We start from the raw sequence: 15,463 nt of genomic DNA, 5'->3' as shown, positions 1-15,463 counted from the left end.
CATGTTATCTTTTCCAATCAGTCCAGCCTGTTCTTTCATTTCTGTCGAATTTAGTACTACACAGATTGATTAGCATGCAAGAAGACTTTTCTGTCTTTTTGGGGGATTTTGTTTTTTTGTTTTTGTTTTTTTTTTTTGTTCTTTTTGGTTGCACTGTGGGAAAATTTACTTATAAGACAGTGACAGATTGAATTCATGTGTTTGTTTCTGCAGTGCAGTTATACATCAGAAAGCTTGGTCACACCTCACTGCTCAGGGTGGATTATTACAGCATTCTTTTGATTCTTCACCACCATGAATGTTTACTGGTGCATGTTTAAATAAATCTGCAGGCAACCAGTCACCACACTGTTTCAAAAATGATTACATCTTGATTGCATGTATTTTCAACACTGAATATTATACATCAGGCTGAACCAGTTAGTTGTGACATAGAATGCAATGGTATTTTTTTTTCTGCATGACTTAGGTGTTCAGTGATGTTCAGGAGAGAAGACTACAGATTGCTCATGTCATCATCCAGGTTGTTGATCCAAGTGTCTGGGCAGCACAGCAGTGCAAAGCTTCATGTGCATATTTCTCAGGGTAGTTTAATGATAAGTGCGTGGAAGGCCTCAGGCTGTGTGCTGTAGGTATGTGGGCTGTTCTTTAATGAAACAGCTCTGATATGCGGAGGAAGTCAAAGATGAACAAAAAATGATGCCTTGATGTGTTCTCCCTCACCAAGATGAACTGAAACTCAGACTTAATGATTTAGAAATCTGACTGAAAAGTTATGAAGTTCAGTTTCGGAAATGGGGTCACGTAGTTTTTATCACGTTAAATGAGTTCAAACACAATCTCATTGAAATCAAATTGCATTTAAGAAGAATTTCTCCTTGAGATTCAAACTGACCTGTGAGGTCATTTTTTATAAGTTTGTGCAAAAAGACATATTTGGGTTTCTCAGAGTGTTTGATGAAGTAACTGAGGAAATAATGAGATGCATATCTAATTCATGAGACAATGAAAGATGAGCCTCACAGCCTCAGCTAAACTGTCCTCCCCATAACTGGAATGAAATTGAGTTGGAAATCAGTGGCTTCCCCCTTAAATGAAGAGATGGGTTGCTTTTCAGTAATAATGTGTGTCGAGCTAAAGAGAGGTCACCTTGACAGCATCTCAGAATGAAAATGCTTTTATATGTCTGACTGGTCTTCCCTCTGGCTGTAGCTGTGATGGGAATACAGGAGGAAGATGGAAAAAACATGTCTGACATTTATCTGTATACAACTATGAACACCCAGGAGTCATTACATTATTAAAGCAGCTGTTAGGTTGTACACACTGCAATACACACACACATAATACAGTTGCCCTGAAGAGGAGTGACAGATACATCCCATTAGCTATGGCCCAAATGGAGCTGCTGTGGCTCATGTGGAGAATGGTGGTTGATGTGTGTGAGTGGAAAGAGAAACTCATTTACGACAGGTGATCACTGTGTCCATAGTCCAGTCCTTCCTTCTTATATTAGTTACATTTAACTTCTGCTCCATAGTCCTATGACCTTGTAAGATATGTACAAGTCTTTTAAACAACATATTTTACCAAATATTGATAATTTGCTATCGTTAGTGTATGTAATGGGATGTTTAATGGTATGAGACAGACTTACAGTATGTTTTATTGGTTTTTTTTCCACATTTCACCAAATTTGACAAAATTTTTGTAGTAATAAATTAGAAATCTGCAATAATTTCTTTTGTCTTGAAAAAAATACTCTCACTAATGATAATGTGCCATGCATTAAAGCCATATGGATCCAGCTGGGCTCATGTAGTCCCTGATTTTTTCCATTTTGTGAAGCTTAAGCACTGTGATTATCCAGAGAATATGGCTGCACTCTCGCTATTTGATGCTAAATTGAGCTGAAAATAGAAATCTTCAACCATTTTTCTCTCTTTTACTCATGGCTCGGGGTCGCTTCACACCCGTCTTTTTTCCAAGAAACAGCACTGAGGTCTAGACGGTCGGTTTGACAACCTGTCTTATCATTATGCTTTACATCTCTCACTGTGGCTGAATCAAGAGGAAGTCAGCTAAAGTCGATGAGTCAGTTGTCAAAGCGAGAACACAGAAATATATTCTATTCACAGTAGATAGGTAAAGTCTCAAGTATTTAATTAGCACTGTTTTAGAGCTTGCTGCTTTATCTTTGGATGATTAAAAATACCTTGAACAAATGCATGTCACTAAGCAAAGTTATGTATGAAAGCTTGTCTTGACTGTGAGCACAGTTTATAGCTAGTTATAATGCTTCGGTACCCCCACAGTGGACTCACTGTAGATCAGAAAGTAAAGTGAAAGAGGAGAAATTAAACCTCATTTGAAAACACTGTGACTTTAATCCTCCACACTGTTACGTAACAAAAAGTATTGCTTTTACTGACAGGATTTTTTTTTTTTTCAAATTCACATGCCAACACACACACTCACACGCGGACAGTCTGTTCACTGACATGACCCTTCATACGCAATTAACAAGAGTGCAGCATTGTTGGTATGTGTGTGTGTACATCGATGTTAACCAGTCAGGTGGTCCAAACAACTATTGGAGTGATAGATGTGACAGATTTTCATCTTCCCCAGAGGATGAGTTGAAAACTTTAGTGTTTTTTCCGCCAGCACCGTCATCAGTTCAAAATTTCAGTACTTTATTTTATGACCACATAGCTGGAGAACTATGACATTTCAGTCAACATTATGTGTCCTTTCTGTTATGCATTGTGGACTTATATTCAAAGGGTGGCTTGCTAACAGTTCAAACTGAGGTGAATATGATAAACATTAGCTGTCAAACCCCGGCGTGTTAGCATTATTATATAGGTCAGCATTTAGTTCAAAGCACTGCTGTTGGCCTTACTGTAGACTCTTAAACTCGCAGTGTCATGCAGCAGCATCAGAGTGTTTGTGAGATGTGTTAGGTTCTTGACCTGTAAGTTATCCTTTCAACTGTCATGAGAATTCATTATTCATTCACTCTGTTATTAAGTGTCATTTTCAAATAAGTATTTCATACCGTATTGCATGCCTGTTAGTATTTATTGTGTTAAAGGCCTAATGCCATTGTGGATACTTTTATTTTTTTTATGGATTTAGGCTGATTTCTGGGATTCTGTTTGGATGGTCAAAGCCAAATTGAAAGTAAACCTCAGGACATTTTGTGTGTGTGTTTTTTAAAGGGAAACTGTCCGTATCGCTTTTCTGTTAGATAAATCCAGGCACTATTTGAACCTCTCTCAATGATTTTCCCCAGTTAACCCAGCTCCTTTTCAAAATTCCACATAAATAACACTCCTCCGTGTCCACATTCAAGGTTGAGTTCAACTGCTGTTCAGTATTCCTGAGAGACGATAGTGTGAACGAGTGCAGCTCACGGAGCTCTCCTGGCAGTCAAACAGTCTCATCTCATCTCAAATACCTTTGCTTCGCTTCACTGCATCTCTGACCAATACATTTAATGCATTATCTCATACGAACAAGTGGGCTAGCCCTGGCTGTATTATTGATGAGCTATAGGTTTAGTCTGCTCCCTTGATGCTTCACTATGCATCCTCTCCACCGCCATCAAATATTTAGCACGCACTGGCTGGGACTAATGCACCACGGGCCCCTGAGCTGAATACCAGCTTTTGATTAGTGAAAGAAAATTAGGATAAAAAAGCCTATTAATCAAAGTGGTAAGGCTGGCAAACCTACAGGCCTTTAATTTGATATCGACCCAGTTTGGCTGTCGCAAATTTAGAAGATTAAAGTGAAATCTGTCTCAAATGTCATCGTGGTTTTATCACTGAAATAACAGCAAATTCATCTTCACACACTGGCAGGAGTTTTGATTTGAATAAATCAACCATATCGTATCTAAGTAGTGTATTGGTAGTGTGAAACTGGCACCCTTAAGCGGTTACATATGGCTTCATATGACAAAATAAAGATCCTTGCAAAGGCATTTCCACATCAACTTCAGCAAAGTAACTTTCACTTTTTATTTTGAGTGGATCTGCTTTTTATATTTGTGGGTTTCACAAACAATATAATAATATTTGGTGTAAGCCTGTTGCTACAGGTGATGAGATGTGTTCCAGAAAGTAGTTTGAGTAATACCACAAGTTTATGAGCTTATCAGAAGCCAAAGTACATTGAGTAATATTGTAAATAAACAATTTTTGCTGGAATACTCAGCAAATATGAAAAAGTATGATCAGTTGTGATGTCCTGAACGTGACCTTCAGGTATACTATCCACATCAGGCAGGTTTAGTTTTCCCTCTTCTACATCAATAATGTCAATGCGTTCAGTATTTCTTACCAAGTCGCTCTCTGTCCTTGATGTCTAATAGACATGCCTGTGTGTGTGTGTGTGTGTATGCTTATGCATATGTGTGTGTCATTAAATGTGTCAAGTCAATGGCACCCATAGCAAAACAATAGGAAATAAATAAATGAAGTTTCCAGACAGAAACTTCACCAGTGAGACTCAACTGAGGTTGAATGTGTGTGTGTGTGTGTGTGTGTGTGTGTGTGTGTGCTTGTTTATGTGCATGATACAAACAAAGCAGGGACCCGCTTAAGAAAGCATCGCTTCAATGCACCATAAGTTATCAAAAACTCCACAGGGAACCTTTAATCAAGATGGCTCTGCTCTCAAGATGGAAAATATTTTATTTTTTTGTTCAAAACACCATATAGCCGAGAGCCTATCACTAGAATGACAGTGTAAGATCTTCTCACAGTGTACAGTACAAGTGGTTTTGGGCGAAATTGTGTGTTCGCTACCAACAGGGCAGCAGGATTTGAACTTTCCAGCACACTCACACGCACCCCGTCTCTTGTTGATTTTATTTTCTTATACGAGCTCTGAAGCCCTCCAGTGCAGGCAGCTCTGCACTGTTTCTCAGACATCTGTAGCACGTTTCCTTTCTGTGTGGCGGGCAAAGGAAGTGGAATGGAAAAAGTGCTCCCCCGCCCACTGCGGCCACATGGCGAGGGAGGAGAGCAGTCGGTCAGGAGCCCGCCGGCCACAGTCGGGCATATTTGTGGTCGCCTTTCTCCTCGCTGCAGTCTGAGGCGCGCTGCAGCCCGGCCTGCCTCTGCACTCTGTTGCTCTCTCCCTGTGCTGATTCTCACTGTCTCTCGCAGGCTCTAATCCAGAAATTGGTCACAAGAACAACCAGAAAAGATGCACTTTCTCCTCACTCATTATGTCCCCCCCTGTTCTTCCTTTCCCAGACTATTTATACTGATGGGGTTGACACATGAAAAGGGATCACCCCTTTACAGGAATAAAGGGGAAGGATCTGGCCACATCAGCAGCGCGGTTCACCGCTGCCCGTTACACTCTCGCCAGAATGAATGACTTCCATCCATTGGCTCTCTCTCAGTCAGACACACAAACAGTGGAACCAGGGGAAAGGGGAACATACAGTACTCTATATACACACATACATGCTGTACAGATCAAAGTCAGACTAACTGATGTAGCCACCACTTCTTTTTTGTTCCTCATGACTCCTCCTATCTGTGTCTCTCTCTCTCTCTATGTGTGTCTCTCCAGCACTCATCACTGTTAAATTGGATCGCTCTTCTCTCCTTCCTCTTAGCCTAGTTTCTCTGAGCAGAAATAGAACCAAGGGGGGCCGGAGATCCTTGCGTCTCTGTTGGGGATTTGGTATGAAATATGTCCTCTCCAAGCTGATATGTGCATGGCAGTATGGGGTGTGGTGTGTGTTTGTGTGTGTGTGTGTGTGTGTGTGTGTACACACTTATGGTGCATTTGTGAGTGTATGGTGGTCCCAGAGGAGCAATGCTGGCAGCGTACGTCGCTTCATGAAAGCTGGCCTTGCAAAAACGGCACGCTGTATCCTCATTTAAACGCTTCCTCTGTGTGTCACGCTGTCATGTTGTTTTCACTGACGTGCAATAACTGCAACAAAATTCTCTGAGGTGTTTTGTTATTTGGAATTGTGGTTCATATGTGTTGTCTTTTTGCAAACATGATACTAAAAAAATGTTTTCTGTTGTTGCCTTGATTTATAAATTCTTGGCTGTATAGTTAGTGAACAGCCTACAGGAGTCTTATGATGGCAACAGCAGAGAGTGAAAGAAAGTATTATTCACGCTGAAGAACGATCACTCACCGCTCTAAATGCAGCATTTGTGGCATGTTAATGTTCACCAATTTGAGTCATTTCTTCTTAAGCCACGGTGAAAAAGCGGCCATAAAGGCAGACTTTATGAGAGGGTGGAATAAGTGTCAGCTCCACACTGGCCCCAGACCCTGTGACAGCTCTGTGTTTCGACTGCGGGGAGCGACCGTCTGTAGTGTGTGTGTAGTACAGTTCAGCATCAAAATAAAGTCGTGGAAGGAGTGTAAGAGAATATATAAATGTGACTGATGCTGACATCAAGAATAAGATAGTTGACTAATTTGACTGAGTGATCTCGAAGTAAAAGCACTGACAGGCAGCTATGTATTCAACGCCTGAATTGTAAATAAATGACAGAACATAGTTCATAGTGGGGCTTATTTCTTTTCTTTTCTTGGTGTAAATAAAGGGAGTGTATGGGGCTTTCTGTGTGTGTCAGAGGGAGTGGCCTACAAAGTAACTATGAGTGTGCTTTGCTGCTACCTTGAATGAAGGTGGAAGTAGCTGGTGTTGTTGTTGTGTGCTGTCAGGATGATCCACATTCTTGCCATTTCTCTTGCCTGGTATCACGCTCGGATGAACACAGACCCCTGAAGGCTGGAGAATCTCATTAACTTTGTTCACTTTAATGGGTCCACAGGGTTATATTTGCAGTGTTGCCACAATCACAGTAGCCTGATGTGTATCTATATAAAATATCCCTTTTTAAGGTGCTATGGCGTTATACTTGGTATTTCTAGCATCATTTAGTAACCTGTGTAATTTAGGAGCATGTTAGCAGATGTTGCATTGTGAGATTGAACCACAATGAGTATTGTAGTATCAGAAAAAGGCAGGGATTTGGAAAGCTGAGTCCCTTTGTGGTCTCTTGACCTTTATCTTTTTGAGTGTCCGTACAGCATTGCCATGGCAACTAAAATGGGTGCTGCCAGCTTGGGCACCATCAGCTGCATAACTGAATCTCTTTGTCTTAATGAGACATGGTAGTTACATTTCCTTAAAGCCCCAACAACGTGAATCTCAGGTTGACTAAGGGGAGAAAACTGAGTAAGAAAAGACCAGACATTACTTAAAGGCTGAGGAAGGGAAAATGCGGGGGAGAGCAAGCAGAACGGGAAGAAAGAGAAATCAAAAGGACAGAGTTTGATTTCCAGGCAGTAAGAGGCCTCATTGAGAGTAAAGATGATGGTTACGATAGGCTGCTATACAAACACAGAGCTGCTGGCTCTCTGTAATCCCTTACAGATTAGCACAGTTCATTACACAGCTCGCTGCACTTGAATCTACTACAGTAAACCCTGTTGCTTTGATCTGATTTCCGCCACTTATTCACATGGATACACACTGAGCTGTTGAATGGTATTTATATCATATTAACTTCTTATACAGTATTTCCATGTTTTTATTAGATCTGATCTTGTTGCTACAGCAGGACTTTACAGTGGCTACAGCTCTGGTTTATCCAACATCAACAGCTCTGTTTTCCTAAACTTACAGTACAATGTAAATTACATTTTGCCAACTCTACCTTTATTAATTGTCTGGTAATTGTAGACGGGTGTGGCCCAGACAAATGCTCTGCTCTGTCCAGGAGGGACGCTCTGCCATCTGGTGTAGGAATCCCCCTCCCAGCAGGCTGTGTGTGTGTGTGTGTGTGTGTGCACTTCTTCCAGACTAATTAGAGTACAGCTGCAGTTGTACAGTACACTGTTAAACACTGCTGTCCCTATTTGACAGGCAAAGTCGCTGTCACAGCCAGCGCGTCTGGCCGAGGCCATGTAGGGATGAGAGCCTGATGTGTTTTGTGATTACAAGTAGAGCTGTGTGATATATCGCTTCAACATCGCAGTGTGCGCATGTGCAATAGTCACATTGTTGGGCAAGCGATTTCAAGTAAAGAATTGTCATTAAGATGTAAAGATAGCAATAATATAAGTGTAACCTCCTGCCTGTTAATCATAGTCATAGCATGCAACTTGTGGACTTTTGGTTTCACACAGGACACAGACACCGGGCTCTCAAGTCTCATAGAGAGAATTAGCTAAATCCTGAGGTGCACAAAAATGTGATCGAAATTCTTCCAATATTCACCCTAACTTATATGAACTGAGATTTACCTGGCAAGAAATGTATATTTACTCTAATTTGCCTTGAGGCAGTTGCTGCACAATTCCCTACATTCTATGCTAATAAGAAACACAGCTACCACATGTGAAAGCAGGGCTAATGTGCCAAACCAAAAACATTCACATCTTCTTCATTATCAACAGTGTAGGTGTGGGTATCACTGAAAGTGGGTGATAACCAGCATACCAGAACCTTTCAGCCAAATCATTATAAAAGCGAAACAAGGCAACGAGTTGTGAGTATAGCTCTTGAACAAGAATACTGTAGTGTGAGAATGTGAGCAGGTGCTTTGACTCAGATGACAGGAATCTGACGTATGTCTCTGCTTCCAGTCACAGTCCAACCTGTAACCTTTGAAACATGATGTGTGTCTCTCTGTTGACAAATAGCCAAGCCAGACGACGCAATCGTGATGATTGCAGAGCCACATCTATTTTGTTGGGTGCGTGTATTTGTCTGTTTGGCCGTGGTCTTCCACATCTTTCTGCAAGGCAAAATTCCAGAGACAATAAGAACCTTATGCTCAAGTTATTTCTGAAAGTTACAGAGACTCAGATGCACCAGTCCAGAGGTCAGGTTAGGCTTGGACACCCTGGTCTGTGGAGCAGGCAGATCACAGGCAGCCAGCTTTTTAAAATGTTAGTCATGCTGCTGTTCCATTTTCATGAGCTGTGTTGCAATCCCCAGGACCAGCTTGCCTGTTTCAGAAAGAGTCAGCGAGCACTAGCAAACACACCACATTGCATCTGGACTGCAAGGATTTCTATGATAGACATGCAATATTCTTTTTTCCCTTTTCCTTGCAATCATAAAGTAAGACTTTGAACCTTTCTGGTGGTCTCGAAGGGAGCAGAATTCATTTGACAAGACTTGTTGCTTCCTGTTTATAGGTGTTTAAAATTGTATGGTAGCCACAAAGGGATTTCTTTAAGCCCAGTTTATCAGCTTTTGATCTTCTTCCTCATCTTCTGATGTTTATGACGTGTTTAACATTTTATGAGATTTCTTGTGCATGCTTTGCACCCTTACTACACTGAACGCACACAAGTCAAGTAATGTTGTGATGAGCAGACATTCAGCCGTTCGCATTACCTTTGGCCGAGCACTGGGTGCCATTCACCTCATTAAGGCATTAGGGCCATGCACACTATGTGAGGTTCCTCCATTCCAGCATAACTTGCTCTTGGGTTACAGTAACAGGATTAAGACGACTTCAAAGACTGTGTGGTTTCTCGCAGTGGAGTGATGTTGTGGCGCTGCTGTGTGTCTGTGTGACTGATGAGAGCCACCAGAAATGTTGACCTCACACAGTCAGCTGCAGCGTCATCTGGTAAAGCCAGAATCAACTCCAGTCACTGCACTGGAGCTGCTCCTCAGAGCTGTTTACACGAGCCAATGGGAAGCTAATTGTGGAGAAAGTGTGTGTGTGTGTGTGTGTGAGCAGTATGGAGGTGTTTTTTGTGCGTTAAGACAAGTTGTGTTTAACACCAGAAAATGTCTGCCTCCAGTGTAACACCCTTCAGTTAAAGTCTTTGCAGCCATTTACTTAAGTTTAGCACTGCGTGGCAGCCAAGAGAGCACTTATCAGGGATGTTACATTGCTCTTTGGGGATGCTAAGTGAATGATAGTGCTTCAGTATTATCTATCCATCATGTCCAGCAATAATCACAAGCCACAACCATGAATTCAGAATAAATTTAGGTATGAAGTCATAAAGAGTTCAGTGTTTGACTGTGATCTGTGATCATGATTATTGTCCTAAAACCACATTTATGTTTTCCCTCTCCTCCTCTTTACAGGTGTCCTGCTTGACATCCAGCGACATTACGAAGTATCAGACAGTAGAATCGGTTTGTTGCAAACAGGTATGTCTCCTTTAGTTATAATGGTACAATTATGTGTGTGAAAAACTTAGCTCAAAGCCTAAACACATGGTTTAGTGTTAGCTAAGCTGGATGGAGAGAAGAGGGCCTCTGAAAGGTAGAGGCCCTCTTCATGTAAACAGGAGTACTGAAATACCAGCCAAGTCCCAGTTAACAGTCACAGTGTTTGCCATCTTTTCCTGTTTTCATACACAAAACACTTACTAACAGGAAGACATGGTGACAGCACAATTTATGGGCAGTAGTGCTATGCAGTATGGACTCAATACAAAATTCACCTGCGAATGTAATTTACTAATGTTCTCCAATCTTTCTCCTTTAGACCAAATTAAGGTGTTCTACTTGTAGGATTTAAATAGAAACCAATTCAAGTTTTCTCCAGAAAACAGGAAAAAATTGGCTCAGTGTTCCTTCCTCTAATTTATATAAATCTGCCAAGCCAAAACAGAAATAGCTTTTTTTTGGCCACACTCTTTGACAAGATAAAGCAATGCCTCGGTTTTTGCGAGAATTTGTCATATTTGTCATTTATCACATTTTCTCCTGCTGTGTTGATTTGAAGCATAGTCTGAACCTTTTAATCTGAACGCACTGAGGAAGAGTATCTAAAAGTTATACCACCAACAGTTTTTATGTATTTGACGTGAGCACATTTTTTTAGGGTTCTCTCAATGTATTAAAATTAAAGCTGTTTATATTTACTTAGAACCACTGTATCATGGAAGAAGCGAGTTTTCCTCACTGCAGGGCAGCTCAGTAGAAAGCAAAACACAGTCGGGAGCCAGGCAGGCTGTTATCCTGAGAGCCTGAATGCATGGACCCGGAGCGTCTGAGGACTCTGGCTGAGGGCGGGGTTTCCTGTTTCACTCCAGACCCCAGTGAATTCCCCTTCACAGAGATACCTTGCAAAGCCCTCTCATTGGAGGACAAGACCAAGTCTTGTCTGCATGTGCCCTCAAACTCATTCAAACACCAACAAACTTGCACACAAAGTGCCATTGAGGGCAAGCAGGCGGAACAGGGGAGCAAAATTCAGCCCAGTGTTTTCCCACCTCATTTGATGTTGTTAGACAAACTTTAGATGAATTGAATGGTGTGTTGAGGACAAAAATATCTACCAGGAAAAAGAAATTAGTGTTGTAATTTCTGTTGGCTTTTTACTCAATAAGCCATTTCGACATTTTTAAAACTCATTTCCACACATTTTCACTGTAGAGTGAAAAATCTATACTTCACTCAAGTAAATTTTCTAAACTCTTTCTCCTTCACACACACTTCTCCTTTATCTCCTTTTGTCAATTTCTGTGCAGCGGTCTTCAAAAAATAGTCAATCTAATGTTTCACATCCAGTTTCACATCAGACTTCACGTGTGATGCCTGTACAGACTGGCTGGTCCTGATGCGTTGAATCAAATGTGTTTTATTAGTTTGTTTAATCAGCAGGGTGTCTGAGTTTGTGTAAACACGCTGACCACTCCAGGTGACCTCAGCAGCACGTTCTGCAGATTGAAATCTTAACGGGAAACAGGAAACTGTAAGTGTGAGGTGCGTTTGACTCTTAATTCTGTTTGCATTGGCTCATTATTTGGGTTATGCACACAGCCACACTGGCAGAGACTCGCACACACACACAGTGTGTTAGCAGAGGGGTGTGTGCAGCTGACTCGCCCTCTGTACCGTCCGCATTTGCAGGTCTCCGAGAGGCACCCGGCTGCCTAAGCTAAAAGCAGGGCTCCTGTGTGTTTGATTTCCCAGCCCGTCGTGGTTTAAACTCCGCTTGGCCCCTGATCCCCAGGCGACCTCTTTCTCACACCGGCTTGAGGAATGCTGGGTGTGCGGGCCTTGAGCTGTGAGAGCGGGTAGTAGCAGACAGGGAGCCTGGGTGTGAAGAAGAGGTTAGGAGGCTGACGTAATCACAATGTGTGTGTGTGTGTGTGTGTGTATGTTTACGATATTTCCCTTCCGGTTTCCCTGGACCCACTCCCTCCATCTCCAGAGGGAACAATCCCTGCCTGTGTGAGCCCCTTCAGGCCAAGCCCACTCTGCCTTCTCTCTTTCCTCGCTCCCTTCTGTCCTGGCAGCTTTCGTCCACCTGGGAACCCAAACTGCCAACGTAGGTGTTTTACAGGTTGTGGGCGTTGTGTGCACTGAGGCTCTCTCTCTCTTCCTCTGCTGCCAGGTCACCCTCACACTTTAAAAAAAAAACACTGACCACAAACTGCAGGATCCAAGATGTAGAACAAACAAAAGTCTCACTCAGAATCACTTTATGAACTCACTTTGAGCACAGGATAGTTTTGACCTTGTTCTTTGGCTCTTGGTCAAAACTACTGGAATGAAATGTTTCCCATATCTAGAGGTTGTTGCTTTTGGGAAATACTAGCCCCACTGAGCACTAGAGGAGCCCTTTAGACCTGCTGCTGTGTTTGAATTTTGATCGTTGCACTCTAAAAAATTCATGTTTTTGACTGGTAAAATGAAATTTTGCCAGCACTCAGTGGCATTAGGTAATAAAAATGTTTTCAAGAAAAATCATGTGTTATTTGGTTTTGCATGTTATTATCAGGTATAGTAAAGTGCCCCTCCCTTGTTCATATGAAGACCAATCCTTCATTTTACACCTCTAGTGGCAGGAAATTAAGATACTATTCTGAGACAGGGTGGATGCTTCTTGCAGTGTGGTGATGCAAACTGGTGTTTTCATGCTTAAGGGCAACACATGGAAAATACTCTGTGGTCAGCTCAGCCTTTGCTGTTATTTCTATTATTTGGCAGCATAGGACCTTTCAAAAGGAGCTTATGCAACACAAATTGACTTGAGGTATGCACTCATTTCTGTTGTGTGTGTGTGTCTGTGCACAAGTCTCATTATTGCCCGAGGAGCTGAGGTCTCAGCTCTCTGGGTAAGAGGCTGAGGTGTTCGTAGCTGTCAGCCAGGTTGGAGTAAAGGCATGTTGTTTGAGCCTAGAGCTCTTTGGCATGTCCATCAGCATGGGGACGTGGTCTCACCTGAGATCAGAAGACCTGTCTGAGCACCAGGACAGCCCTGCTCTCCCATTGGAAATGACAGGCCTCTGTGCTAATGGCCCTCGGGCAGCGGCTATCTGATTTGAGTGACACCCAACCACAGCTGTGAACAGCAGCAGTCCCGAGGGTACAGAGGGCACAAAAGGTTAATGGAAGAGAGGAAGGGGGGGGGCGGGGTTCACCTGGATGGTATTACCTTTGGTTGGAGGGGAGTTTTTGCTCTTTTCTCAGTGAGACAGAGAAATCTGAGAGAAGGATTTGAGGCAAATCTGAAAAAAGACTTAATGGGTTGAATTGACTTTCAATGGAAGATAGCATAGTAATTACGCACCACTGGTTTAGCAAGGGAGAAGAGTTATTGAGGTCAGTCAGGCTGGATGTACATTGGGGCGGCAGCTTAATAGGGAGCCGGCGCTCAAAACAGCTCGCAGACTGTCTGTGTCCTGTTCTGTGTGTGGCTGCCCACCTTGTCTGAAACATGACACCAGCACACACACACACACACACACACACCAACTGACATTGCCCCAGTCTTAACATGGTGTCAGTCTGCCGTTCAGCCAGTATGTGAGCTGTAAGGAATGAGGCCACAGGTGCTGTGTAAGACTTCTGGCTTGAGCTCCGCCAACACATCGGACTTACACTGCATACAAAGAGTTTAAAGCCTACACCGCCAGAAGTGAGCATTGTGCTTAGTAGAAGTCAGGTTTTTGCCACTCAGGGTTTATCCCATAATGTAGCTTTGGCTGTTTGGAACCTGTTATTTACTGGGTCTGAGGTGTGAACAAATATATGTTATTGTCAGTGTCAATCAAAAATTTCTGTTGTTGAATGGATGCCTCTCTGATTTCCTTTCACACAGTGGGAAGCTGAGCTAGCAGTGCCTGATCAGCTGCTTTGGCCACTCACAGCTGCTCCTATTTTGTCTCTTGCCCTCGTTGGTATCCCTTGGTACCTTCTCTCTCTCTGTCTCTCCCTCTATGAGCTGTTTGACAGCTGTTGTTGCCTTGTTGGCACTCCCACTGGCACCTTACAGGAGTTAGAGGAGATGGAAGGGATGAAGGGAAATGGGGGGAGAAGAAAGAGCCACCTGTGACTTCCTCCATCTGGTCATGCATGGCAGCGAAGTTTAATCTTCTCCGCTATTGATTCTCAAAGCCAAATAATTGCAATGCGACGGTGTTCAGCAGCACCTCTCTTGCTGAGACGAGAATAGAACGATGACCTGAAGATGCAGTGTGTGTGTGTGTGTGTGTGTGTCTGTCTCAGGCTGTGTTTATAGGCCACGTCTCGGAGGAGGGCAGCTGTTGGGTGGTGATTGGCACTCTGCTCCCCATCTCCTTCCCCCTCACTTCCTGACGATGAACCAGTAGCACTGCCGATGAGTGACTGCCAATCCAATCAGGATTTTGAGGACAATTAAACAAACATGCTATCAACCCTTCTGCATGTAAATGTCCTTTCAGATCTCTAATCGCCCCTTTCTTTGAAGCCCAACAGAAACAGCACAAACAGTGGGGAGGCGGTCCTGAAAATAGACCTGTTACTTCATCATCTTTGTTAGCTGTCATAGGAGTGATCGAACATTTATGATAATAAGATATTTTGGTGACTTTACTCTTACTTCCCCACCAAATAAAGCCTGCGTCTCACACACACACACACACAACACACCCCTCCTAGTTTAACACATACTTGCTTCATACATACCTCATCAAGTCAAGGTCAAAGATAGGGCTGCAGCTTCCTCATTTGGTCTATTTTAATTCATCATGAAAAGAGTATCTCCAGCTTGTGTCATGTGTGTCTGTATTTGTATGTGTGTCAGCGCTACTTTTTATATCCCATTAGTCCCAGAAACAAGGGGGGTAGGATACACAAACACAGACAAGCAAGGTCCTCTGTAATTTCAGCTAGAGCATGTAGTTACTGCAGCAAAAAGCAGGAAAGAAAAACTCAGAGCTCAAGGGCTGTGCTGGATCTGCATTCGGTGCCATGTCATCACCCACAGAAAGTATAAGTGCATGTTTTCAATAAGGCTGCAGCTTGGATCGCAGTCTGGAACTTAACTGAGTGCACATCTCTCCTGTTTTTTGTTTTGAGGACAGAAGCAAGCACCTTTCTTTATTCTTACCATATGTGTTTGCTTATAACATTCACCCATAATGTGCAAAAGATGGTGTTCCAGTGCACTCTTGCCAGCCGGCCTGGTATTTGTAGCTGCATGTAATTCTCCCC

At 42.7% G+C, this 15,463-nt stretch overlaps 1 protein-coding gene across 2 annotated transcripts in view; it reads left to right on the top strand.

Moving 5' to 3' along the window:
- spns2 (spinster homolog 2 (Drosophila)) overlaps nucleotides 1-15,463 on the top strand; it is a 60,394-nt gene that overhangs the window by 8,704 nt on the left and 36,227 nt on the right. For both annotated transcript variants that reach the window (XM_046411733.1, XM_046411734.1), the window contains exon 2: nucleotides 10,115-10,180. In XM_046411733.1, coding sequence (XP_046267689.1) covers nucleotides 10,115-10,180 — 66 coding nt within the window. The remainder of the gene's footprint in view (nucleotides 1-10,114; nucleotides 10,181-15,463) is intronic.

This window comes from Scatophagus argus, chromosome 14, assembly GCF_020382885.2.
Source record: "Scatophagus argus isolate fScaArg1 chromosome 14, fScaArg1.pri, whole genome shotgun sequence".
NCBI lineage: Eukaryota > Metazoa > Chordata > Actinopteri > Scatophagidae > Scatophagus > Scatophagus argus.
Note: the sequence above shows the minus strand (reverse complement) of the source record. Positions and strands in the feature narration are given on the sequence as shown.